Genomic DNA, 26,817 nt, shown 5'->3' on the forward strand with positions numbered 1-26,817 from the left:
TCAATTATCTAAATTCTTTTAAAACTGGAACATTATAAGTATAGGGGTCTATATTTTACTTACATTTTAGGTGTTACGTCAAAAGCTCGAAACTAATAGACTAGTATTATTAGTAAACAAACAGCTTATACCATCAATATACATAGATCTACGAGTTTTTTGGTGTGGGTTTTTGTTTTTTTGGTACAGTATTATTTTCTATTACTTAATGTTAAAAGGGCTGTTGTATAATTTACAGATCGAGCCATCGACCAGTTTTGTCGCGTGCATCTGCGAATTTCACGAGGCCAGATCATTCAGTGTCACTTTGGCGCTTATATTTCGTAAACAAAATGATTTGACGTTAAACGTTCAAGTGACTCATAAGATAATCTGAAAGTAGTAACAAACATTTTGGAAAGCTGTTGACCACAAGCTGCAAATGTCAACACAAAGTGAGAGTCTGAATTATTAAATATTGTATCTATAGGTTTAATGATAGCATTCTGGGAAGGAGTAAACTCATAAATTTGTTTGATCCTTGAAAATTGGTTTGACCGAACAGTCTCGACTTGTCGGCCAAGCCACGTGAGAAAGATATTGTCTATTGCAAAGCAGCAATAAATTTATGCGTTGACATGTTGCTATTTTGTGTGCATGTACTTGATCAGGTGACTCTTTCCTCACATGCGAACTATGGTATTCAATAGGTGGGGGGGGGGGGGTCATGTTTTCCTTTATCCCAGCACTTCTCGTCTTTTCTCTCTCCTTCCTCCCTCCCTATCTCCCTTCTCACAACCCCTTCCATCCATTCCCCCCTCCTCATGATTTTCCTCCCCATGTACACCCCCCCCCCCTGCCTTCACATGACGCATATAAATTATATAAATTACTTACTATAAGTAAACTAGAAAGTTAGTGCAATGTAATTTAACAGATTTCTCTTACTCCAGCTTTTACATGTTGACAAGCAGGGATAAGATTGAGAGGAGTCTCTTATTATGTGCAGTAGTTAAGTCTTTGAAGTATTTTGGGGCTAAATGGACTGTGGGTATCGAGCAGTTGACTCGTGGATAAGAATTCACGGAAACACTGAAAGCACAAGGTACATGTATTACCAAAAATAATGGCTGATTTTCATCACCATGTTTCATAAATGATCCACATGCAATTTATAGTAACTGCATTGGACGTATCGTATTCGTAGGTGACGATAATTCAATTTTCCATCAGTATGAGCAAAACTTTGGGAATCTTGACTCTGTAAGTATGAACCAGCATCCTGTATGTGTTTTTGATGATACATTGGTGTTTTCATTAACTTTTTTGTTTTTTCTGTACAAGTATGTATATTACCTGGTGTTTCTGCAAATTTCATGGATCACCTGACTAGATATGCAGGGTTCCCAGGTTCAATTCTCAGTCCATCCCAAATTTTTCCCTTCCTATTTCATTTATTTGAATACATATTTGTAGAGGTCAGCTGGGTTTGATCGCTGGTGGCCAGATAGCTCAGTTGATTCAGGTTCGAATCCCGGTCTGGTCCCTTGCATTTTCTCATCCCTGTTACATTTGGTGCCATAGGCCAGCCCCTGGAACTGACAGGTGAAAATGCCTGCCAGGAGATAAAGATCCTGGGTTGATGTCTTCAAAGATGTGAAGACAATTAAGGAGGGAGAAATGTGTGGCGGTCAGCCGGGTTCGATTGCCGGTGGCCAGATAGCCCAGTTGGTAGAGCACCTGACTAGAGATTCAGGGGTCTGGGTTCACCTGACTAGAGATTCAGGAGTCTGGGTTCATCTGACTAGAGATTCAGGGGTCTGGGTTCATCTGACAAGAGATTCAGGGGTCTGGATTCATCTGACTAGAGATTCAGGGGTCTGGGTTCACCTGACTAGAGATTCAGGAGTCTGGGTTCATCTGACTAGAGATTCAGGGGTCTGGGTTCATCTGACAAGAGATTCAGGGGTCTGGATTCATCTGACTAGAGATTCAGGGGTCTGGATTCATCTGACTAGAGATTCAGAGGGCCCGGGTTCACTTGACTAGAGATTCAGGGGTCCGGGTTGAAATACGATCTCAGACTGGTCCGTTGTATTTTCTCCCTTCCTATTACACATTTATATTACATTGGCAAGTCTTCTGGGATCAAAAGAATCTGGATTTAAGGAAGGTGGAATGTAGTATGGACTGTGGATATATGCCTGGATGGCTCAGTGGTTAAAGCACCTAACTAGTAATGCAGGGGTCCCAGGTCCGATCCCCAGTCCAGCTCAAATATTTCTATTTATACACGTGTTTATATTCATCTTCTACTGCCATGGAGCTGTGAAAGAAGGAGAGATGAGTCATACTTTTTACTTGCAGGCCTTAAATTTGGGACCATTGAAGATTCTTTAATTAGGAATTTTAAAAATGATGATTGATTTTGCGGAGAACTCTATAGAAAACTAACAGTTACTTACAGCCTGGCTCATCATTGTGACCAACTGACCTTTGTCTTTTCTCTACAACCTTTCATTTGAAAACACTTGCATCTTTTTGTAATTTTCAGTTATCTCCCATCTGAAGAGGGTGTGGTCTTTCATGTTAGAAAACTTGAATCCCCTTCACCCGGGATAATACTTTTTGCCAAGTTGGTTCAAATTGGCCCAGTGGTTTTTAAAGAAGCTTAATTTTAAAATGCAACATCTGGTTTTGCAGCTATACTAGTCTGGCAGCTCATATCATGTGAACTGTTCATGTCTTTTCTCTGCAGTCATCCAATAGAAAATATTGACCTTGTAATTGTCACAATCCTGAAGTAATTTTTTATTTTTGACATTTGACCTTTTAACCTCCATCTATAGGTCTTTATTCACACAAAGCAGTGATAGACAGACAGTATATAATCCAGTGTTTCTGCTTTTCTGATGCAGAGTCACACCTTTTTCCTACTTTAGTTTGTGCATGTGACTAGTCATAATAGACAATGATAATGAAAATGCTTACCTTCTAAAAGGGTTGTGGTAAAATGCTATAATGAATTCAGTTTTTGGAGAATTAAATCTGATAGTTTGTGTGGACCCCGACATGAGTGAAGTGAATAATGACTTGTGGTATATGACGTTTAGACTGCAGGTATCGGATGCTTTGATCTGTGATTTGTCGATATGAATGTAACAAATTGTGTGACAAATGATGCTCAAGGAGAGACAAATTTAGGATATGTTTGGGATTCTGTTAAGGACACATCGGATAAAAAACAAAACACAAAAGATCTTGACAATGTAACTGGTAATATGCATGGTTTATACTTATTCATCTTTGTTAATTAAGTTTAGCAGCCAAGGAATTTAGAAGTTGAAATGTGGTTTAACAGAAATATTACATAATCATGGTAATTTAGAATATTCATGTTGGTTTTTCAGAAAGTTCTGATTTAAAACTTGCATAGAAACATTGAATTAATTATGACATTTTAATTTGCTCTTTCAGAATACCACATTGAAAGGAAAACCAAGTTCTATGTATTCATCAGCCACTTTATGTCAGCATGGGTAGGTAAAAAATATTGATAACTTGAAGCAAGTATTCTCTCAATTTCAGATTTCGTACATGTTTAAAGCAAGGAGATTTTCTTTTCACTTAGTTCCCTACTGTATTGATAAGTGAATACTTTACCTTTGAAGTCATTTGGGGTAGGACTTTTCCTCAGCATGATCATCAGATTAAAGGTTTTATTTACTTTCAGGGGGACCGTATGTGGTCCTTTGGAGTGGGGCTTTTCCTCATTAGCCTGTCCCCAGATTCCCTTCAGCTTCCTGCAGTTCATGGATTTTCCTCCGGAGGAGCAACACTGCTGTTTGCAGGACTTGTGGGATATTGGGTAGACAATACAGCTAGACTCACAGGTAATGTGATGTCACAAACACAGGTAGACAAACACACCTAGACTCACAGGTAATGTGATGTCACAAACACAGGTAGACACAAACACACCTAGACACACAGGTAATGTGATGTCACAAACACAGGTAGACACAAACACACCTAGACACACAGGTAAGTTGATGTCACAAACACAGGTAGACAACACACCTAGACACACAGGTAATGTGATGTCACAAACACAGGTAGACAATACAGCTAGACTCACAGGTAATGTGATGTCACAAACACAGGTAGACAACACACCTAGACACACAGGTAATGTGATGTCACAAACACACCTAGACACACAGGTAATGTGATGTCATGAATACAGTGGGTTTGATATTGATTGCTATGATCATTAAAGGATTGCTTGCCAATAAAATCTACTGAGATAACAAACACAGATAATGTCAACACTGGAATCAAAGAAATGCACACTGAATTCCCTCAAGGACTAAATAATAGAATCCCAAGGTAAAGAATGGGTGTAATATTCCGTGTACAGGCAGTCGAAATTTACGTGTACTCATTTCACTTGATAGAGGAGTCTTAATGAGCTCAAGATGACCATACAGTCATTTATACCCAGAGTATATAAAATTAAATGTAGTCTCATTTATACCCAGAGTACAGAAAATTAAATGTAGTCTCATTTATACCCAGAGTATAGAAAATTAAATGTAGTCTCATTTATACCCAGAGTATAGAAAATTAAATGTAGTCTCATTTATACCCAGAGTATAGAAAATTAAATGTAGTCTCATTTATACCCAGAGTACAGAAAATTAAATGTAGTCTCATTTATACCCAGAGTACAGAAAATTAAATGTAGTCTCATTTATACCCAGAGTACAGAAAATTAAATGTAGTCTCATTTATACAGAGAGTATGTCAGAAAATTAAATGTAGTCTCATTTATACCCAGAGTACAGAAAATTAAATGTAGTCTCATTTATACCCAGAGTACAGAAAATTATATGTAGTCTCATTTATACCAAGAGTATGTCAGAAAATTAAATGTAGTCTCATTTATACCCAGAGTATAGAAAATTATATGTACTCTCATTTATATCCAGAGTATGTCAGAAAATTAAATGTAGTCTCATTTATACCCAGAGTACAGAAAATTATATGTAGTTTCATTTATATCCAGAGTATGTCAGAAAATTAAATGTAGTCTCATTTATACCCAGAGTACAGAAAATTATATGTAGTCTCATTTATACCAAGAGTATGTCAGAAAATTAAATGTAGTCTCATTTATACCCAGAGTACAGAAAATTAAATGTAGTCTCATTTATGCCCAGAGTATAGAAAATTAAATGTAGTCTCATTTATACCCAGAGTATAGAAAATTATATGTAGTCTCATTTATACCCATAGTACAGAAAATTAAATGTAGTCTCATTTATACCCAGAGTACAGAAAATTAAATGTAGTCTCATTTATACAGAGAGTATGTCAGAAAATTAAATGTAGTCTCATTTATACCCAGAGTACAGAAAATTAAATGTAGTCTCATTTGTACCCAGAGTACAGAAAATTAAATGTAGTCTCATTTATACCCAGAGTACAGAAAATTAAATGTAGTCTCATTTATACCCAGAGTACAGAAAATTAAATGTAGTCTCATTTATACAGAGAGTATGTCAGAAAATTAAATGTAGTCTCATTTATACCCAGAGTACAGAAAATTAAATGTAGTCTCATTTATACCCATAGTATAGAAAATTAAATGTAGTCTCATTTATACCCAGAGTATAGAAAATTATATGTAGTCTCATTTATACCCATAGTACAGAAAATTAAATGTAGTCTCATTTATACCCAGAGTACAGAAAATTAAATGTAGTCTCATTTATACAGAGAGTATGTCAGAAAATTAAATGTAGTCTCATTTATACCCAGAGTACAGAAAATTAAATGTAGTCTCATTTATACAGAGAGTATGTCAGAAAATTAAATGTAGTCTCATTTATACCCAGAGTACAGAAAATTAAATGTAGTCTCATTTGTACCCAGAGTACAGAAAATTAAATGTAGTCTCATTTATACCCAGAGTACAGAAAATTATATGTAGTCTCATTTATACCCAGAGTACAGAAAATTATATGTAGTCTCATTTATACCAAGAGTATGTCAGAAAATTAAATGTAGTCTCATTTATACCCAGAGTACAGAAAATTAAATGTAGTCTCATTTATACCCAGAGTATAGAAAATTAAATGTAGTCTCATTTATACCCAGAGTATAGAAAATTATATGTAGTCTCATTTATACCCATAGTACAGAAAATTAAATGTAGTCTCATTTATACCCAGAGTACAGAAAATTAAATGTAGTCTCATTTATACAGAGAGTATGTCAGAAAATTAAATGTAGTCTCATTTATACCCAGAGTACAGAAAATTAAATGTAGTCTCATTTGTACCCAGAGTACAGAAAATTATATGTAGTCTCATTTATACCCATAGTACAGAAAATTAAATGTAGTCTCATTTATACCCAGAGTACAGAAAATTAAATGTAGTCTCATTTATACAGAGAGTATGTCAGAAAATTAAATGTAGTCTCATTTATACCCAGAGTACAGAAAATTAAATGTAGTCTCATTTGTACCCAGAGTACAGAAAATTAAATGTAGTCTCATTTATACCCAGAGTACAGAAAATTATATGTAGTCTCATTTATACCAAGAGTATGTCAGAAAATTAAATGTAGTCTCATTTATACCCAGAGTACAGAAAATTATATGTACTCTCATTTATATCCAGAGTATGTCAGAAAATTAAATGTAGTCTCATTTATACCCAGAATACAGAAAATTATATGTAGTCTCATTTATATCCAGAGTATGTCAGAAAATTAAATGTAGTCTCATTTATACCCAGAGTACAGAAAATTATATGTAGTCTCATTTATACCAAGAGTATGTCAGAAAATTAAATGTAGTCTCATTTATACCCAGAGTACAGAAAATTAAATGTAGTCCTAAGACAGTGTTCTATACCCATTTTTTCGTGTTAGAAATAAAAAATTTATGCATAAAAAAGAATTGATCTTCTGTCAAATGTTTTGATTATATTAAAGTATCACTCTACATGTATATTGTTGTGAATAATAGAATCTTTCTTCTTCCTTACAGCGGCTCGTGTTTCCTTAGTAGTGCAGAACCTCCTTGTAGTGCTATGTGCTGCGGTGGTCTTCTGTGTGTTTTATTTTGGATTGGACAAGGAGAATGCGGCGGTCTCTGATTTTTTGATTCAGGTAAAGACAATCTTTGGAATCCTTGCTGTAAACGAAGATTTGGTTTTTACATGCCCGTCAAAGACAGGACGCTTGTCCAGACCTTGTAGGCAAAATACAAAATAAACCATTTAAGCTCCAGGATCTTACAGCTTGTCACATTTGATCACCCTGATAAGAGGAAGATGCCTATTGTTTTTCAAGGTCAAAGGTCAAGGTTGTAGTATCAGTTAATAAGAAAACCTTGTAGGCAGAATACAGACAGAACTATTGGGGCTAGGACCATCAAACTTGGTACACATACTCCTCATGCCAAGTGGAGGATGCCCATTGTTCTTCAAGGTCAAAGGTCAGCTTTGTAGTATCACTTAGTAGGAAAACCTTGTAGGCAATATACAGAATGAACCATTAGGGCTAGGACCATCAAACTTGGTACATATACACCGTATGCCAAGTGGAGGATGACTATTGTTTCTCAAAGTCAAAGGTCAAGGTCCTAGTATGACTTAGTAGAAGAATCTTGTTTTCATTATGGCTACAGATATTGCCCTGAAATTTAGTCACAAGCTTCCTCTCGGAGTAATATTAGTTCAGTTTTCATTTCAGCTAGATTGGTGCACCATGACCTACTTTAGAGGTAAAAGTAGGTCAAACAGTTTTCCAGATATTTTTTTTCGTTATGAAGTCAGAAGACAGTTATTGCCCTGAAATTTTGTCACAATCTCCCTTTCAGAGAAATACATAATCAGTTCACATTTCAACTTGATTGGTGCACCATAACCTACTTTAGGGCTAAAAGTAGGTCAAATAGTTTTCATGGATACAGATAATGCTCTGACATTTTGACACAACCTCCCTCTCAGAGAAATACATAATCAGTTCACATATCAGATAGATTGGTGCACCAATGACCCACTTTAAGGCTTTTCTATTCAGAATGTGTATGATATCAATTCAGGGTGCAAATTGTGCTTACAGGTCTTATGGGCGTATGTTGTACCATTGGTGGTACTCGTGTTGTTTTTATACATGTGAATCATTTTATGATATGCCAACATTCTTTAATACAGAACTGAAAGTAAACTTCATTCAGTGAATATTTATGTGAAAAGTCCTCTCTTACATATTTTGCTTCAATTTGTAAATCACTTAAATTTCACAAAACTTTATTTATATGATCGGTGAAAGATGATTTTCGTGAAGAATCCAGTTGCTCGTCACTGTGTATATCTCCCAAGTTTTTCACATTCTAGAACCTTATTTTCACGTCAAGGCTACTGACCATGCAGAACCAGAATGTTTACTGTGTTGACTTCTGTCCAAGTGATGAAGTGCTCATAGCAGTTATAAACAAACTGTCCTTACTTACCAAAGTTCCTTTGTGATGTTACAAAATTAAGGGCATTGTCGAGACTACTAGTCATTATTGGAAGGTGTACATAAGCAGTGAATTTGTGTAATGTGAGAATGTTGTATTGTTAGTTGAATATATTATCTTAAAATAGACGTAGGGAGACCTTCCTCTAATTAGGTCTTAGAAGTTAACGGGTAAATTTACGCAAAAAACGAAGGTGTCATGAATAAAGAGTGACTGGTTTTGGAGAAGGTGCTATTTTTAAAATGCTATTACCAGTATTTGACCTTTAAAAATTTTAGCACCTGGCTTGTTGTATGCAAATGAAACTGTGCAGACTTGCCTTAGTTTTCCATTCATCTGATTTCTGTGTGTACAGGGTAGCCGAGTTCTTATCATCATGGTGTCCATTCTGGCAGACTTGGCCAGCATTGCCAGGAAGATTGCCATAGAAAAGGACTGGGTGGTGGAGATCTGTGGCAGAGATAAGGACATGCTGGCATGTAAGAGAGAGAGAGAAAAGAGAGATTATTTATGTTTTTGATTTTTGTGCTTGAGGTTGGAGTCAAAGGTCAAGGTCACTACAGGACTTCTTAGAAAAATCTTGTAAACGGGGTATGCTTTTGTTAATTTTAAACCGTTTAACGGGTGGGTTTTTTCTCGCGGTAATCCAATTTTCGCTTTCTTTGCGAGTATTTTTTAATCAAAAACAATTAGATTCGCATAAAATTTACATCAATTGTGTACCATATCTTACAAGATACAAGTAACTCAGGAAGTAGAAACTTACCACCTCGGGTGTAGTACTAATTATCTTAAACAGTGGTCAGGTGTTATCACTCTGTACATGCACCTGTTTAACTTGTTGAGTGATAACAAACGTAACAGTAATGTCTGTTCTGTACAAATTGAAACCTGTCAATTAATTTGTAACTCTAAAATTCAACTTGGAGAATCGCAAACAAAGAACTACACAAATGAAAAATAACAGTGTTTTGGGGTATTTTTGCAAAATTTGTGATGCACAAAAAACCACGTACTACGGGTACAGTACTTAATTTGTGATGCACAAAAACCCCACGTACTACGGGTACAGTACTTAATTTGTGATGCACAAAAACCCCACGTACTACGGGTACAGTACTTAATTTGTGATGTACAAAAACCCCACGTACTACGGGTACAGTACTTAATTTGTGATGTACAAAAAACCCACGTATTACAGGTACAGTACTTAATTTCTACATACATGTACATTGTAGTTGTAGATGGGAGTGAGATGCCAAGGTCAAAGGTCAATAAATCTTAATCTGAAGTTGATGTTTCAATATGGTAACAAATAACTAAATATTGAATAATGCAATATATGTTGCAAGGGGTGTCTTGTCATATTTGAGGTGCCCTTGATGCCTTGCCATGTTAGAGGTGTCCTTGATGTCTTGCCATATTTGAGGTGCCCTTGATGCCTTGCCATGTTAGAGGTGTCCTTGGTGTCTTGCCATATTTGAGGTGCCCTTGATGTCATGCCATATTGAAGGTGCCCTTGATGAAATATGAAAAGGAGGAGCTATGTAATATGATATTAGCTATATGATTAAACATTTTTTCCAAGGTACTGATCATTATTTTCTGAGTATACAATTGTAATATACGAGGGCTGTTCGATATGTAATGTGTATTGTACGATATCTCAAAAGCATTCGACTCACTGAAGAGATATTTGTCGAAATGCGCATCTGGTGCATCAAAATTTGTTACCGTATAAGTTTTACATTACGACCCCTGGGTCGAGGCCTCTGCTGGTGGACTGTTAGTCCCCGAGGGTCTCTACAGCCCAGTAGCTAATTACATTGTTACTAGCTTGAAAATATTGATGTATATTCAATTGCTGTGATAAAATTTAGAAATTCATTTCAAAATTAAGGATTATCTCCCTCATGCATAACTCTGATCCTTAGAGGACTTTGGCTCCAGTCTTTGGCACTGTTTTTCTTTTTAGTTCTTACAAGTTTATTGTTATTTCGGATTTCCAAAATTTCGGCTTGCGCATCACTGAAGAGACATTATTTGTCGAAATGCACATCTGGTGCATCAAAATTGGTACCGTATAAGTTTTACACTGTCCTGATCAAAGTCAACAAACCATGTGTATTGAGGAAAAAACAACATAAAAGAAAGAAAGTGTATAACAAAACAGTTATAGACTGTGTCCTCGGACAGCAGCTGTTTTGTTTGACCCTCGGCTATGGGCAACAGATCCGTTCTCGGGTCAAACAAAACAGCTGTTGTCCTCAAACCCAGTCAATAACTACAGTATACTGTTACAGCCGTGAATGTAATGTTACGTAGGTTATATTTCAAACACTTTTTGATTAAACTGATATGCATGAATTTGGTATTGTAGCAATGACATCGAAATTGCGGGTCATTGACCTCTGCACCCAGATCCTGGCCCCGATTCTGACCGGTCAGGTGATGACCTGGCTTGGGATTCAGTATGGTGCTGTGTTGATTGGTGTTTGGAATCTGCTGTCCGTGTTTGTGGAATATTATCTGATCCTTAAGGTTTACCAAGAGGTTCCAGCTCTCAAAAGTAAAATGTACAAGAAAAAAACAGACAAAGATGGTATGTACATAATAGAGGCTGTATTAAATAGGATTATAATTTATCTAGATTATGATATTGTTTGTTTCCTTTTTTCAATGACCTTTCAAAATTGTCATGATGAATTTTTAAAAAAAACAATGATCTTTTCATCTTAAGTTGTGAGTTGGTTCAACTTAAGATTCTATAAATGTTCATTGTAAACAAAAAACAAAAAATGGAAAAAGTTACTGTGGTTTCATCAATTTTTGGGGGCATCAAATTCCATGAATCAGTCAAAAAAGACACTTTCGTTGATATTTAATTTTTTGGTAAACTTTGTTATGTTGATTACTTGATATCAGCCATGAATAAATGAAAAATGGTAACAAAATTCACATGATGAAGCCATGATCGTATTTGCTCATTGAAAAATGTCACTATAGTTAAAAAAAAATTCAATTTCAAATTCCACATATGATATTTCCACAGGTCTAAATAGGGAGCCTCAAAGGGAAAACATTCAAAACAAGCAATATATTTTAAGTTAGGCCCAATGTTCTCTAAATCTTAAAGATAGTGTGTTTATAGAGATGTATATAGGGTAAGTAGCGGTCTAGCGGATCAGATAAAAAGTAATGCATGCATGATTGTCAATTCATTCAACACTAGGACTCCCCTTCCATAATTATTTTTTGTAAATGTCACTTCCGAGATAATGTGAATTGTACGGCACAGCTGCCAAATCATTGTTTTAAAGTATTTGAGGAAATTATCACCTGTGAAAATTTTTTGAAAGATTTGACATGTAAGTTGGTTATGTTAATTAGTTTAACTTGTGCATGGAGAGTGCAAACCATGGATGAAACTTAGCAATATGACAAAACAGAAAAGTTGTTTTGTTTTTCATTTTAGTGATCTTTTGAAAACTTGTGGCCCTAACAATAGTATATCTGACATTGACTCGCAATCTTGTCCTCCAGACAGGAGGCTATGTGTATATTTTGTTTTATTCGAGTATTGATCTCGGACTGCGAGAATAAGAGGGATTCATTGTGCATGAGTTATGTACAGCCTCACAAAGAAGGTTCAGGAGATACTATTGCTCATTGGATTCGATCAGTGATGTGTGTGGCAGGAGTTGAGACTGCTATTTTCAAGGTGCATAGAGTTCGATCTGCATCTGTATCTAAATCAACAGGAAACTTTGTTCCTGTTGATGGCATTTGAGTAAAGTGGGGTGGTCAAATGTTGGCATGTCTAGAAAGTACCGGTTGTTAATAATGACTGAGCCAAGTCTTTGTAATTCAGTACAAGTGCTGGCAAAATGTACTTGGCATAATGTATAGGTGTATTATTATTATGTACCTAGCACAAAATTTTTTAGTGTTAAAGCAATGATTTGGGGCTATGCAGTACTGTTAACCTTACCTTACAGTGCCTAATGTTTACTCCAATAATGGAATCAAACCTTGTCTTTACCAATGCAAGTCTTGTTTAATTTCTTAATTTTGTTAAAAGTGAGATTTTTATACTCTTGAAATACAAAAACGGCATCCTAGTTTGTTAGTAACATACCACCCACATCAAGGCTTTTCAGGGTTGGTAACTCTGTGCTTGTTATCATTAATATTATTTAATACAAAATACTTTACTAAATCAAGTCCTTGATTCATTCTCTAGATTTATTTAAAGTTCATATTGTCTTTGTAATTTAGTAGCAAACATAACTCCACCACCCCAAGAGGAGGAAGAAAGAGACATCACAGAGCCAGAGGATGAGAACATCATCACTGAAAAGGGAGCAGAAAATTTAAAAGCCCCACAAGCAACATCTGTAGAATCGCAGAAAGAGGTTTCATCTTCTCCAGAGAAGGTTGAGGAAGAGTTGACGGGTTGTGTGTGGGTCCTGAGTAAGGTCTTCTACAGTTTTATAGCTCTCTACACCGGCTACAGGACTTACTTTAAGTATGAGGTGGCCCTAGCAGGACTGGGACTGTCCTTTCTATATATGACTGTTCTTGGTTTTGACAAGATCACCATAGGTAAAAATATAAATTATATAAATTGCCAAAATGTAATAATACTGTACATGTAAATCTATAGATTGATATTTATAGGATATTGAGTGAATACTGTGAAATATGTATGCCTGAGGTTGTTATGCACTAAGGCAGACTCAGGTCCACAACAACTGATGGCAGGTGTTTTTCCTGATATTCAGCATGTTCAGTTAATAACCTTTTTATTAGCTCACGTGAGCCAAAGGCTCAAGTGAGCTTTTATGATCAAAATTTGTCCGTTGTCTGTCGTCGTAAACTTTTCACATTTTCAACTTCTTCTCAAGAACCGCTGGGCCAATTATAACCAAACTTGGCAAAAAGCATCCTTTGGTGAAGGGCTTTCAAGTTTCTTCAAATGAAGGGCCATGCCCCCTTCAAACGGGAGATAATCGCAAAAATAGGGTGGGGTCATTTAAAAATCTCTTCTCAAGAACAACTGGGCCAGAGGAGCTGAAATTTTCATGAAAGCTTCCTGACATAGTGCAGATTCAAGTTTGTTCAAATAATGGCCCCCGGGGTAATGAAAGCTTCCTGACATAGTGCAGATTCAAGTTTTTAAAAATCATGACCTCCAGGGGTAGGTTGGGGCCACAATACAGACTAAGGTTTTACATGCAAATATATATGGAAAGTCTTCAAATATGGGCCAAGGTAACTCAGGTGAGCGATGTGGCTCTTGGGCCTCTTGTTACATATGTTTCAAATCTTTGGCTTTTTTTATTCTAGTAGCGCACGTTTGTTTGTTCAATTCAGGGGCACCGTAGGTAGGGTGGGGTCTCAGTAGGAGATCAAACTTTTATATGGGAATATACAGAAAATGAATTGAAAACAAATTCTTTTCAAGAGTAGCAGGGCCACATGAAATCATGCAAATGATCCCAAGTTGTGTGGATTCATATTTTTTTTATGCTCCCCCAACAGATGTCAGTGGGGAGGGGGGTATATTGTTTTTGTCCTGTCTGTCTGAAATTTAAATCTTGATCATCACTTTTGAATAGTGATTGATAGGGTCCTCATATTTCATATGCCCATTCCTTCTGACAAGACTTTTCTTTTGTTACCTTAGAGTTTGACCTACATTTAAGAAAACCTTAGCTTCTCCAGAACAATTTAAGTTAGGGTTTTAATTTCATATTTTGTATATTATAGATTTCCTATGGCAAGACCTTACATTTTTATGCCCCCCGAGATCGAAGATTGGGGGGCATATTGTTTTTGTCCTGTCTGTCATTCTGTCATTTTGTAATTCTGTCATTCTGTCTGAAACTTTAACCTTGCTAATAACTTTTGAACAGTAAGTGATAGAGCTTTGATATTTCACATGAGTATTCCTTGTGACAAGACCTTTCCGTGGGTACCAACATTTTGACCCCGTGACCTTGACCTTGGAGTTTGACCTACTTTTTGAAAACTTTAACCTTGCTAATAACTTTTGAACAGTAAGAGATAGAGCTTTGATATTTCACATGAGTATGCCTTGTTACAAGATCTTTCCGTTGGTATTGAACCTTTTGACCTTGACATTTGACCTACTTTAAAAATTTTTTTTACATTGGTCATAACTTCTAAATGGTAAATATTAGAGCTTTCATATTGTACATGTGCATTTCTTTTGACAAGATCTTTCTACTGGTACCAAGATATTTGCCCTTGTGACCTTGGCCATCTTCGGAATTGGCCATTATCGGGGGCATTTGTGTTTCACAAACACATCTTGTATTCCATGATGTTTGACCTCAGTTTCACCCACAGGATTTTGACACAATCTGAGCAGATGAGCAGACTTATGTATATAGTGTACATGTATGATAGGAGTAATTTCATTTGATGCCATGATGTTTGACATTGTGACCTTAGAGTTTGACCCAAATTTCAAAACTTCAATTGAAACTTAACCTTGCTCTTAACCTCTGAATGATGAGTGATATTTATTTCTTTTATGCATTCCTTGTGACAATTCTTTTGGTACAAAAGATTTTGCCCTTGTAACCTTGACATTGGATTTTGACCTACTTTTAAGGAGAGTTAATTTAGGCATTATCTTCTAAAGTGTTTAAAAATTTTGCATGTAGATTCCTTATGGCAAGACCTTATGTTTTATTCTCTGATTTTGACCTTGTATAATGGTTATGTCTTGATACTTTGGGGGCTATATTGGGGCCACAATATGGGGTCAAAAATGTTCATAGAATTAAAGATTGAAAAAAAAATCTTTTAAAATCACTACAGCAGGGCCAAGGTGACTCCGTTGAGTGATGTGTGTTTTACAATAATCTGTCACCTTTACAGGGTATGCCTATTCCCAGGGACTCTCGGAGGCAGTATTGGGAGGACTACAGGCAGCAGGTGCTCTACTAGGCATTATGGGAGCTGTTGTCTATCCCAGGATCCGGATGTCTGTGGGTCTGGAGAGAACTGGGTTGTTCGGACTCGGAGCTGAAATTCTGTGTCTGTGTATGTGTGTGGCTTCAGTATGGACCCCGGGTAGTCCTTTTGATTTACTCGGCTCCCCAAACACTGAAGCACCCAACGTTCCTAATGTGATATGCAATAATGGCAGCATGGCATATTCCACCAATGCGACTTCACAGACAGCTTCAATTTACAACACATCGGAGCATTCATCGGTAGTAACGCTATCAACAATATTAGAAGTATCCTCTGGCATTTCTTGTAATGAAACTATATCTAGTCCGCCTGAAGTAACTCCCGACATCTCAGTATGGCTTCTAATGGCTGGAATCATCACCGCTAGGTTTGGTAGGTAAATACATGTTATACCATGTTTTAATTCTTGTCCTTTCCTCCATGAAATGTGATTTTTTTTTTTTTGGCAAGAATTTATTTTCATGTAAATTCACGAGTTCATGAAACAAAATTGAAGTCCTTGTGAATAAATTTTGTATGTAAAGTAAGTCATGATCACAGAAATGGTGATTTACAGTAGTCAAACACTCAGGAATTACTTTATATCACAGGGAATTATATCACTTGGACACTATTTCACTACTCTGTAATGATAAATTTGAACTCGAGCGATACAATTGCCCATTTTATATAGTAAACATTTTCTGGTTAATTGTGGTGTTTTTTTTGTGTTCCATTTTCAGGTCTTTGGGTCTCAGACTTAACAATCACCCAGCTCTTTTTACAATCTGTGGAGGAAACAGAACGCGGCATCGTGAACTCGATGCAAAACTCGATGAACAAACTCATGGACATGCTCAAGTTTGCCATGGTTATTGTGGCCCCTTACCCACATCAGTTTGGCTTACTGGTCCTGATTTCTTTCTCCTTCATCTGCATGGCGTGGGTGTTATATGCTGTTTATTGTCGGAGGGTACGAGGACATTTCTTCCACTTTGAAAAAGTGACGAACTGTGTAGACCATCAGAACAACAATCAGGAAACACTAGCTTCACCGGACACAGGGGCTGGTCAAGCAGTGTAGCCGCAGCATCCAGTTAGCTTCACCGGACACAGGGGCTGGTCAAGCAGCATAGCCACAGCATACAGTTAGCTTCACCGGACACAGGGGCTGGTCAAGCAGCATACCAACAGCATACAGTTTCATGGTTTCAAATGGCAGTAATGGAAACCACTATTTCAGATTAAGTTTTTAAGTCACCTGAGTAAACTCTTGGTCTTTTTGATAACTACTATTCCAATTTTTTCAAATTTGGTATGAAGCATCTTTGGCATAAAGGGGACCTAAATTATATATTTTAGGATTCCTGCACACTTGGGGCCCTAGGGACAGGGCAAAAACTGCCAAAAATGACAAATTTTCAAAAATTGTCTTCTCTACAACCACACAATTCAGTGTAAGAAAAACTAAATGCATAGTGATGTAGAGCAGAAAGGCCTCTACCAAACTTATAAATTTCATAATCCCTAGGGTAGGGTTTCTGACCCTAGAGCAGGGTCAAACTTAGCATATTGTGTTTATGTGTAAAACACTTATATAACATCTTCTTAAGTGCTATTGATAGTAAATTGAAACTAAACAGATATTTATAAACAGCAGGTAGTCCTTTACTAAATTTGTAAATTTGATGATCCCAGGGGTAAGGGTTATGGCAGGCTGGGGCCAAAATTATTATAATGATTATTGTCTTAATGATTTGAAGGACTTCTCCAACTTTGCTGACACAGTATAAAATCTAAATGCTTATTTTAGGAATAGCAGAAAAGGATATATAAAAAATGTGAATTTCACAACCCAAGGTTTTGACTCAAGGATGGGTCCATATTAGTTGTGTCATTTAATGTTAATACATATACATGTATTATGTATAGCCTTTCATTAGTACATATATATGCACTTTTGAGGGCAATGAAGTTTTAAGAACACATCTTGTTTTATACTGTTGCTGAATATTAGAATTTAGCTATAAAGATGTTCAGAACAGGAAATTTTTTCTAGATTTTTATCCCTTGGGACTAGTAATACTTTTAACTAGTACTCAGGTGACCGACAAGGCCTGTGGGCCTCTTGTTTAAATAGATGGTTGTGATCTTATATCAATAAAAATTTTGTTGCCATATCCTTCTATTTTTATACATTTGTAGTATGTATTTAACAGTAATACCATATTTTATCTCAGTGAGCACTGTAATATAGAGTGTATTTGAAGCAGGGTCATCATTTCCTCATTAATACCAATATTTTTATCAAGAAGGCATGAGCCATTTATACATGATGCCTATTGTCACCTCACCCATGAAACAATACATTTAGTCTTTAAATTACAATGCCTGAAAGGAACAGGTCTCACAATATTTTATAGAGCAATCTCACACTTATTGGGTTACACTACATAATATGGAGATTTTTGACGGGACACAATCTGTTAGATATTTAATCTCTATGTTTGGTATGTTAGTAATTACTGTTTTTTATATGTTGGTCTTTAAATATGACATATTATGGTACACCATCCGTCTGTTCGTTTGTGGTTTTGTTTCGAATTTCATTTCTCTGTCATGTATCAACCTGAAACTTGCTGTGTAGCTTCTTTGTGGGTCACTCTAGACTATGCTGCAATTTTGGTCCAGGTCAACCTCTTTTACAGGAGTTTTGCCACTTTGTATGATTATTTGAATTTAAATGTTATACTGTATGAATTAAGGTACATAAGCAGGTTTTTTTAAGGTCTTGATTTCAAGGGCCTGGGCCCTTTCAATTGGGAAAAATAGCGACATTTGCTTGAAATTGGGGAAAATGTTCCATACAAAGAAGTGGGGAGAAAACCAAACCAGAGTGCATTAAGATATAATTGGACTCCTTCTGACTTTCAATTTGGTCAAAGCTTACCTCATTCAAATATGCAGAGGCCAAAAATTAGGTTTACTTGACAATTTTGAAGCTAAAATTGTAATCTGTGGGCCAGTGAAGAAGATATATGAACAATAAGGCTAACCTACTTTGATTTGTTTTCATTGTTTGGGAATTTCAAAGCAAAGATTGGGAAAAATACCTGCTCCCTAAAAAAATATCCCTGATAAAGTCTGTCCAACTCCTACAATTTTCAAGTGAAGACCTTCCTATTTTACAGAGCATTTGTATGGGTATTGAAGATGTGCATTTGGGAAGGATTTTTAAGTATCTTCAATTTTTGAGAAAATTACAGGTTGTTGAACTTGAGTCAGGAAATATTACAAAGTTGGTGCATTTCTTGTCCACCTAACACCCCTCACAAGTTTAAGCTACACTTTGTAAAGCCTTTCTAAACAATAACTTAAAGATGTGCATATTGCAAGGATTTTGATTCTCAACAATTTTCTTTTTTTGATGTTTAAATAATTAACAAGTTCTTTGAACTTAAACAACTTTTGGGAAATATTTTACACACAGAACATTTGGTTTGTCTATCTACTTTTAAGCTCAGACATTTTATTCATATGAGATGCAAAATAAAGTCTATCACAGGGTGATGATGGCTGACACTACCTCAAGTAAAGGTTCTTCAAACTCATGGCTTAGAAAAAAACCCACCCAACATAAGCTTGTGACGGGCGAATTATGTACCGTTTCCGGTACTCTTGTTATTGCATATGAATTTCTAGATACCAGTGATTGTAGAATGATGACACAATAATGCATGTACAGTATGTGTCATTTTGTTGTATTATTTAAAGCCTGTGATTAGTCGATTGTTGTCACTTGAATCTGTTATAAAATGCTGATTAACCTATGTTTATACTTCATCTTTAGATCACCCTAGTCACTCGGGAGACCTACTGGTCTGATTCATCGACATCCGTCATATGTTTAAAACAATCGAACATTTTTATGCCCACACATCTTGTTTAATTTGTTTTACGACATATACCGATTGATTTTTATGATTATAAAATTGAATTATCAGTCATCAACTTTATTGTTGCATTAGCAAAACTCGAAGTGCAAGCGAGATGGTGTGTCAATTTTTCATAATCAGTTAATACGTATGAAAGTATATCGTAAAATAATGACCTTGGCATTCCTCTGATCTGCATTACTCAGTAACTGTGCTAGAATTGTTTTTATTCACCTAGGTTATATATATAGAATATCGTATTTATTTAAATACAAAAGGCAAGTTGACAATAAAATGACATTATGTATACATGTAAATTAAATTTAACGTAGTTCCACACTCCTGTGACGTCATAAGATTGTGCAAAGTCAATAATTTAATGACTGGAACATAAATTTTGTTTGAGTCTTTTTCAATAGTTATTGTAAAAAATCTTGTTAGCCATAAAATATTTCAAAAGTCTTAGTTATATTTGAATAGTCAATTATGCGTTTCAAAATATTGAATCCAAGGACAATAACTCTGTTTTCATTGAATTATTTATCAAGTCCATTATGCAATAGATTTCCTATATTTTTCACAAACATTTTACCAAGGTGATAAGGAATTATTATCTGTGTCTTTTCATGAAATTACATAAAATTTTAATCCATGAGTGGTTTTGAATAGCTCAGTTGTATGGTGCCAGACTTAGGGTTTTTATGGGGGTATACATACTCTGGAAGCTATAGATTTGAAATTATTCAGGAAAGGTATGGATTTTTTTTCCATAAATAACTATAACAGATGTACATCTACTAATATAACCAGAAAAAATGATATGTAAACCATGCTATAAGGAAATTGTGTCCATATTTGTTTGTTTTTTTAACATTTTGGAGAGTAAGGCTAATTCAATAATTTTGCACTTATTATACTAAAACTTAATGAACATAGTGAAAATGACATGTGTTCTAGTTCTTGACATGTTTCCTGATAAATAAATGCAATTTAAAATTTTTGTTGTTTTTATTTTAAAATAACAACAGATAACTGTTTCCAATGAATTTCATAAAAATCTACATAGGGGTACATTACTTCAGTAGTGTCTGTAATGAAAATAAATCTGGAAATCCTTAACTAGTTTGCCTTTTCTCATAGCTGCAGAACTGTAGCTCTCTGAAAAAATATTTTGACATAACATGTTATGTCAAAATATTTTTTCAGAGAGCTACAGTTCTGCAGCTACTTTTCTCATTACTCTGAATGTTAATCTATTGATTCCAAACAAAAAAATGCTACCTAAACCCCAAAAATCCAGGACTAAGGACCCACCTTAAATGGCATTTTTTGCAACACTTTTAATTTGATATACATGTACTTTGAAACAAATTGGTAAAAAAAACCACCAGACAACACCCATTGTTCATTTTATTAATGTATACATGTAAAGTCTTAATGGGGAAAAAAATCACCAACTTTGGATGTTTTTTAGTCCACTGACAATGGTTATAAGTATATCGGTAACAAGCAACTTAATCTGTAATTCAATATGATAGAGGTACACTGTTATTTAGCTGATTGTACAGGGTCTACAAGCACATTTACTACAAAAGTCTGGTATTAACAGTGAATGATTTTTACTATTATTTAGCTGATTGTACAGGGTCTACAAGCACATTTACTACAAAAGTCTGGTATTAACAGTGAATGATTTTCAGTTTTGTGAAAAAGAGTCCAATCTACATGAAACTCCAACTTCATCTGTACATCATCAATATATAAACACACATCAATAACCAGCTCATAATCTACAAACATAGGCAAAAACAAGTCCAGAAAATTTCAAAATTTCAAAAACTTTAATTTGTAAAAATAGGTCGATCAACTTGAAACTCAAACTTGATCTGTGAGTGATAAATATATAGAGACAGCTTATTTAATCATCTACAAACGCAGCAAAAAGTCGGGGGTAAATATGGATTAAAAAGTACCAAGTCTAAGGGTAACGTTAAACTTTCGTAAAAATAGATCAATCAACACGAATCTCGGAACTTCATCCATAAGTCATCAATATAAAGAATTCAGTTCAGTATCTACAAGCACCAAAAAACGTCGGGAAAACTGATGGACAGAAAGAGGTAACACAATGTGCCCCCGGGCTATTTCATGACGGCAGCCTATAAATACTAGTAACAAATTTAAACCGACAAAATATTCAAAATATGATACTCATGAGGTATATGAAAAAGTAAAATGAAATCCGTAGTTTCAAAAGGAGACATTACTGAAAGTCAACCAAATCAGCAAGAGTTAAACAACTAGTTATAATTTGCCTATTTTTTTGCTATAAATACAGTATTGTACATTTGTTAAAAACTTGCAAATTTAAAGTTGAACTGAATAAACTAATTTCAACATCAAGACAGTAAATAGAAATTAAAAATTTATACATGGGCCTGAAACACACTTTAAGTAGTAAAGAAGTTATTTGTCTGTTAATAATAGCATATTAATATTGGTCAATATATGTTAAGTATATTGACCTTGGACTTTGTCCCCAGCCAGTATACTACACATTGGGTCAAAAATAGTATGCATTGGCCTCTTCAAAATTCTAAAATTGTATATTGGTATTTGTATTGTACAAATTTCATGTATATTCATTGTACATGACACAAATAAAGATGATTAAAAATTATTTTGATTCAAGGGTAAAAGGACTTCTTTCTGTCGTTTATACAGGTAATTAGCATGGATTATTTTTACACAACCATGATACTTGTGCATATCTAACAAAGTACGTAATCACAGACAAAAATTATCACAGTGAAACATAGCAAACTGTTACATGGATCTCATGATCAGGAACTGAAAAGTATGATGCGACACTTGCATTCAAATTCGTGGAAATTGAAATAATGTAAAACAAAATTTATGATATGATGTCATTATTATTGGAGCAAAAATGAACAAGATAAAATAGCACCATTTGTACTACATACTCTACAAAGCCAGTATTTTACTGCTCCGAGCACATGCTTCACTCCAAAAGCTGAATGGTATAATATTGACTAGACAACTCATTTACATGGTATACATTTCCCGGATACCTATAAATAAAGCACTAGTACGGTCAATATTTCCAGTAATTATAATTAATGTAAAGTGATTAATTTCGTGGTTCAGTTTCAGTCCTGCAGTGAAGTCCACTATATACTGAAAGGTTTCCTACATGAATAACTTGAAGCGTGGAATTTATATCGTACTTTAATATGTCATCTGCTTGAGGTCACACTGGTCTTGGCTTTGTGCCTCACATTTTGGACTTTGTCAGCCAATCAAAATCCTACAATGATACAATACAGTATAGCCAACCAAAATCCTACAATGATACTATACAGTATAGCCAATCGGAATCCTACAATGATACAATACAGTATAGCCAATCAAAATCCTACAACGATACAATACAGTATAGCCAATCGGAATCCTACAATGATACAATACAGTATAGCCAATCAAAATCCTACAATGATACAATACAGTATAGCCAATCAACATCCTACAATGATACAATACAGTATAGCCAATCAAATTCCTACAATGATACAATACAGTATAGCCAATCAAAATAATACAATAGAGTATAGCCAATCAGAATCCTACAATAATACAGTGTAGCCAATCGAAATCCTACAATGATACAATACAGTGTAGCCAATCGAAACCCTACAATGATTCAATAATACAGTGTAGCCAATCAGAATCCTACAATGATACAATACAGTGTAGCCAATCAGAATCCTACAATGATACAATACAGTATAGCCAATCGGAATCCTACAATGATATAATATAGTATAGCCAATCAGAATCCTACAATGATATAATACAGTATAGCCAATCAGAATCCTACAATGATACAATACAGTGTAGCCAATCGAAATCCTACAATGATTCAATAATACAGTGTAGCCAATCATAATCCTACAATGATACAATACAGTATAGCCAATCAGAATCCTACAATGATATAATACAGTATAGCCAATCAGAATCCTACAATGATATAATACAGTGTGGGTGAATAGGAAAATTTATACAGTAGAAGATATGTAGAGTATAGTCCTCTGTAAGTGAATTTTTTTAACAAGACACTAATTTAGCGATTTTTTCATAAAAATTGATAAATATATTTAGCGAGAACTAATTTTAGCAAATTTATAATTTCAAGATAGATATAACTATTACCTCAGATATGGTTAGCGATATTCAATTTTAGCAATCTCATCACTCTCGCTAATAATGCCAAAAATTAAGTCCTCTCTAAAAATTCTGCTGATACAGTATTGTTTTGTATGATCCATACATGTTCCAAGCTTGCCTAGTCATGGAGTCTTGCTCACTTCATGGTTGTTCATTATACCCGATGATATAAGATAAATTTCTAGAACTAGTATAAAACTCTTGCTAAAAGTTAAAATTCTTTTCATCATCTGATCTATTTATTTTGCAACCTAATATTTAAGTTTGAATACAAATTCTAATTAATTTTCATAAAACATAAACTTAACAGCAGACATTCATTAAATACAACTTTACAAACCTGTTGTTTTCTCATGGACATGGGACTAATAAGAATGTTAATGAGTGCCACTCTCTCTGGATCTTTCGTGACCTCGGTCAAATACTTGTTGATTTCGTCTGTCGTCTTAGCAACGTAGCCTCGGCCTCCAAAAGCCTCAATCATTTTTTCGTACCTAGCTGCGGCTATCAGAGCTGTCGGAGGAGACCTACAATAAGTTTAATTGTCAAATTGTTGTAATCCTTTTTCTTCTGCAAACAATGTATATGCTATTTGATTAACTTATATATATCAATGAAAGAAAAATCAATATATGCACCCAGGGGTGCATGAGCTGAGTTGCATGGGATACATTGTAAAGTCAGGAATGATGTGGCATATTTATAATTGTGAAGAACTAATTTTAGTTTTAAACTTTTCGAGTTACTGTCCAGAAACCATATTTGTCTGAAGTTTTCAATCTATTTTTGGTCACCTTGACCTTTGACTTTTTTTCTCCAAAATCAATAGGGGCCTTGCTTTGCTGGTATCCAACAATATATCTAAGTTTCATTTGATTCAAATTAAAAAATTTCGAGTTATCCTCCGGAAACCAAACTTTTTTGGAATTTTAAATCTTATTTTCTCCAAAATCAATAGGGGTCTTCCTTACCTGGTACATAACAATATCTTTAAGTATCATTTGATTCGGATTTAAACTTCTGAGTTATCATCCGGAATCTATTTTCGGTCACTGTGACCTTGACCTTTAACCTATTTTCTCCAAAATCAATAGGGGTCTTCCTTACCTGGTACATAACAATATCTTTAAGTATCATTTGATTCGGATTTAAACTTTCTGAGTTATTATCCAGAATCTATTTTCGGTCACTGTGACCTTGACCTTAGACCATTTTTCTCCAAAATCAATAGGGGTCTTCCTTACCTGGTACCCAACAATATATCAAAGTTTCATTTGATTAGATTGTAAACTTTTCGAGTTATCATCCGGAAACCATTTGTTGATGCCCGCCCGCATCACCAAACCAATAGCTGAGTTCAACTTCGTTGCAACTCGGCTAAAAAGTACAACCACTTTGAGAGTTTGAGAGTGGAAAACGATGAAAATATTGTATGGGATCCAAATTTCACTTCAAGAGAACAGAACTTCGAAAGATTGAATGTTCGAAATATCAAGAGTAAATTTCCTCAGTTATATGGAGAGAAAAATTGGGGACCTAATTTCACTTCAAGAGATTAAGAAGTTTGAGCCATTGAGAGTCACCTGTACATGTATTTAATTCTGGCCAAACTTCTAAGTTCGAACGGGGCATAACTCAAAAAAAAAAAATTTTTTTTAAAAAAAGAATTTCCCTCAAATTTGCACATCTATACAGTATCTCCTCATTAACTTCAAAGTTTCATTCTGTTACTGTAAGTAGAAGCTGCACTGACAAGAACGGGACTGACTGGTGGACGGGTTAAAAACATTATACCCTCCGCAACTCATTGTGTGGGGTATAATCAGGGCTCGAAATTAGCGAGAAATACTCGCAAATTGCGAGTAGATTTGAAAAATAGCGAGTAAAAATAGTGGACACTCGCAAATCTTAGCGAGTGGGGATTTACAAACCATGATCGTATCGTATCCGTTTTAAGCCGCGATGCGCCATTCGCTTTTCTTAAACTTGCACTCAAAATCATACAAACGCTTACATGAACGAATGATTTCAACAACCGTTTTTATCCGGATTTTCTTCTATGATTTTTTAAGAAACTCGGCGTCAAACAAATGCTTTAGAGGTCGGACATCGCATTATATAATGAAAAATATAGACCTGTTTACTTATAGGGGTGATTAAATTGACTTGGTAAAACATAAATTCCGATTTCTTGTTAGATAAATGAATAACAAAAAAGCTCATACTTGGAATTCAAGTCTTCCGGTAGTTAATTTAATCAGAATTTTCTATCTACATCAATTCATTTTCATACTGAGGTCGGGTTGTAGTCTCGGAACGAGTGCACTGCTCACCGTGTAGGCGATTACCAAAAACAAAAAACAAAAAAATCATGGGACTCGTGATCGTGCTGCTTATAGACCACGAGTCTGGGATTCACTTTGAAAAATTACTCGTGACAACCCTGACGTGGCATAAAATTGGAAGACATTGGATCTATACCTGCAGTAAACAGGTTGTGAATATTTGAGGTGCGATGGTCAAGAGACCTAAACATTGCATCATATGACTTACGTAAATTAGTGTTTTGTCCAAATGATGCCTGTTGACCCACTAGGCTCAGTAATGGTGGGGAAAATCATTGATTTAAAAAGCAATATGAAAAAAAGAGCACTGCTTCATTATTTTTATTTTAGCTTGTAGGTTTTCATTTTAGCCTGTGGATCTTTTACCCACAGGCTACAATTAGCCTGTGGAAGAAAAAGTTAATTTCGACCCCTGGGTATAATTAAATCTTATCTAAACATAGTATGATGTACTTGGTACCAAGAAAACACGTAATATCTTTCTCAGCCACTAAAAAACCAAAACAAGAAACACTAAATCTTTTATTTCAAGCAAGATATCATGTGTAATAGCTTCCAATTTTGTTGATATTTACAATGATTTGGAGTATATATAATCAAAAGTGATGCAATTTCTCAAACGACTGGGTAAAATAACACCCTTTCTGGGCCCTTGTAAAACTCAAAATTGTGTCACTTAAGATGTTATGTACTCCAAATGACTGTAAAGACAAATTATGTATGAATAAAAGAAGACTATTTTCCTTTCAAACTTTCAAATTTTCACTATTTTTTAATTACC

The 26,817-nt window shown here is 35.1% G+C and overlaps 2 protein-coding genes across 6 annotated transcripts in view; one reads left to right on the forward strand and one right to left on the reverse strand.

The window, feature by feature from the left end:
* The window catches only part of LOC125648334 (2-hydroxyacyl-CoA lyase 1-like), a 63,768-nt gene that overhangs the window by 10,350 nt on the left and 26,601 nt on the right, over positions 1-26,817 (reverse strand). The window contains exons 16-18 of the mRNA XM_048875324.2: positions 24,032-24,218; positions 22,743-22,771; positions 3,707-3,860 (exon numbers count right to left, since the gene is read on the reverse strand). Of these exons, the coding sequence (XP_048731281.2) occupies positions 3,707-3,860; positions 22,743-22,771; positions 24,032-24,218 (370 nt within the window). The remainder of the gene's footprint in view (positions 1-3,706; positions 3,861-22,742; positions 22,772-24,031; positions 24,219-26,817) is intronic.
* LOC125648333 (solute carrier family 40 member 1-like) lies at positions 44-20,443 on the forward strand. Of its 5 annotated transcripts, XM_048875321.2 has the most exons (11): positions 44-434; positions 933-1,084; positions 1,187-1,242; positions 3,457-3,518; positions 3,713-3,872; positions 7,040-7,161; positions 8,874-8,997; positions 10,899-11,120; positions 12,797-13,123; positions 15,431-15,901; positions 16,252-20,443. In XM_048875321.2, the coding sequence occupies exons 4-11, from the start codon at positions 3,507-3,509 to the stop codon at positions 16,590-16,592; spliced, it is 1,779 nt and encodes a 592-aa protein (XP_048731278.2). In that variant the 5' UTR covers positions 44-434; positions 933-1,084; positions 1,187-1,242; positions 3,457-3,506; the 3' UTR covers positions 16,593-20,443. The 5 variants fall into 5 exon arrangements, with proteins under 5 accessions (XP_048731278.2, XP_048731277.2, XP_055997668.1 ...); XM_048875320.2 differs by lacking the exons at positions 933-1,084; positions 1,187-1,242; XM_056141693.1 differs by lacking the exons at positions 933-1,084; positions 1,187-1,242 and having other exon boundaries at positions 12,800-13,123.

The sequence above is a fragment of the Ostrea edulis genome, chromosome 6 (assembly GCF_947568905.1).
Source record: "Ostrea edulis chromosome 6, xbOstEdul1.1, whole genome shotgun sequence".
Taxonomy (NCBI): domain Eukaryota; kingdom Metazoa; phylum Mollusca; class Bivalvia; order Ostreida; family Ostreidae; genus Ostrea; species Ostrea edulis.

Coding starts and splice junctions, on each gene's coding strand:
- LOC125648333 (XM_048875319.2), top strand. CDS start 3,132: ATGAATGTAACAAATTGTGTGACAAATGATGCTCAAGGAGAGACAAAT. Junction 8,998..10,898: donor AGATAAGGACATGCTGGCAT/GTAAGAGAGAGA, acceptor TTGGTATTGTAG/CAATGACATCGAAATTGCGG. Junction 15,902..16,251: donor AATCATCACCGCTAGGTTTG/GTAGGTAAATAC, acceptor TTCCATTTTCAG/GTCTTTGGGTCTCAGACTTA.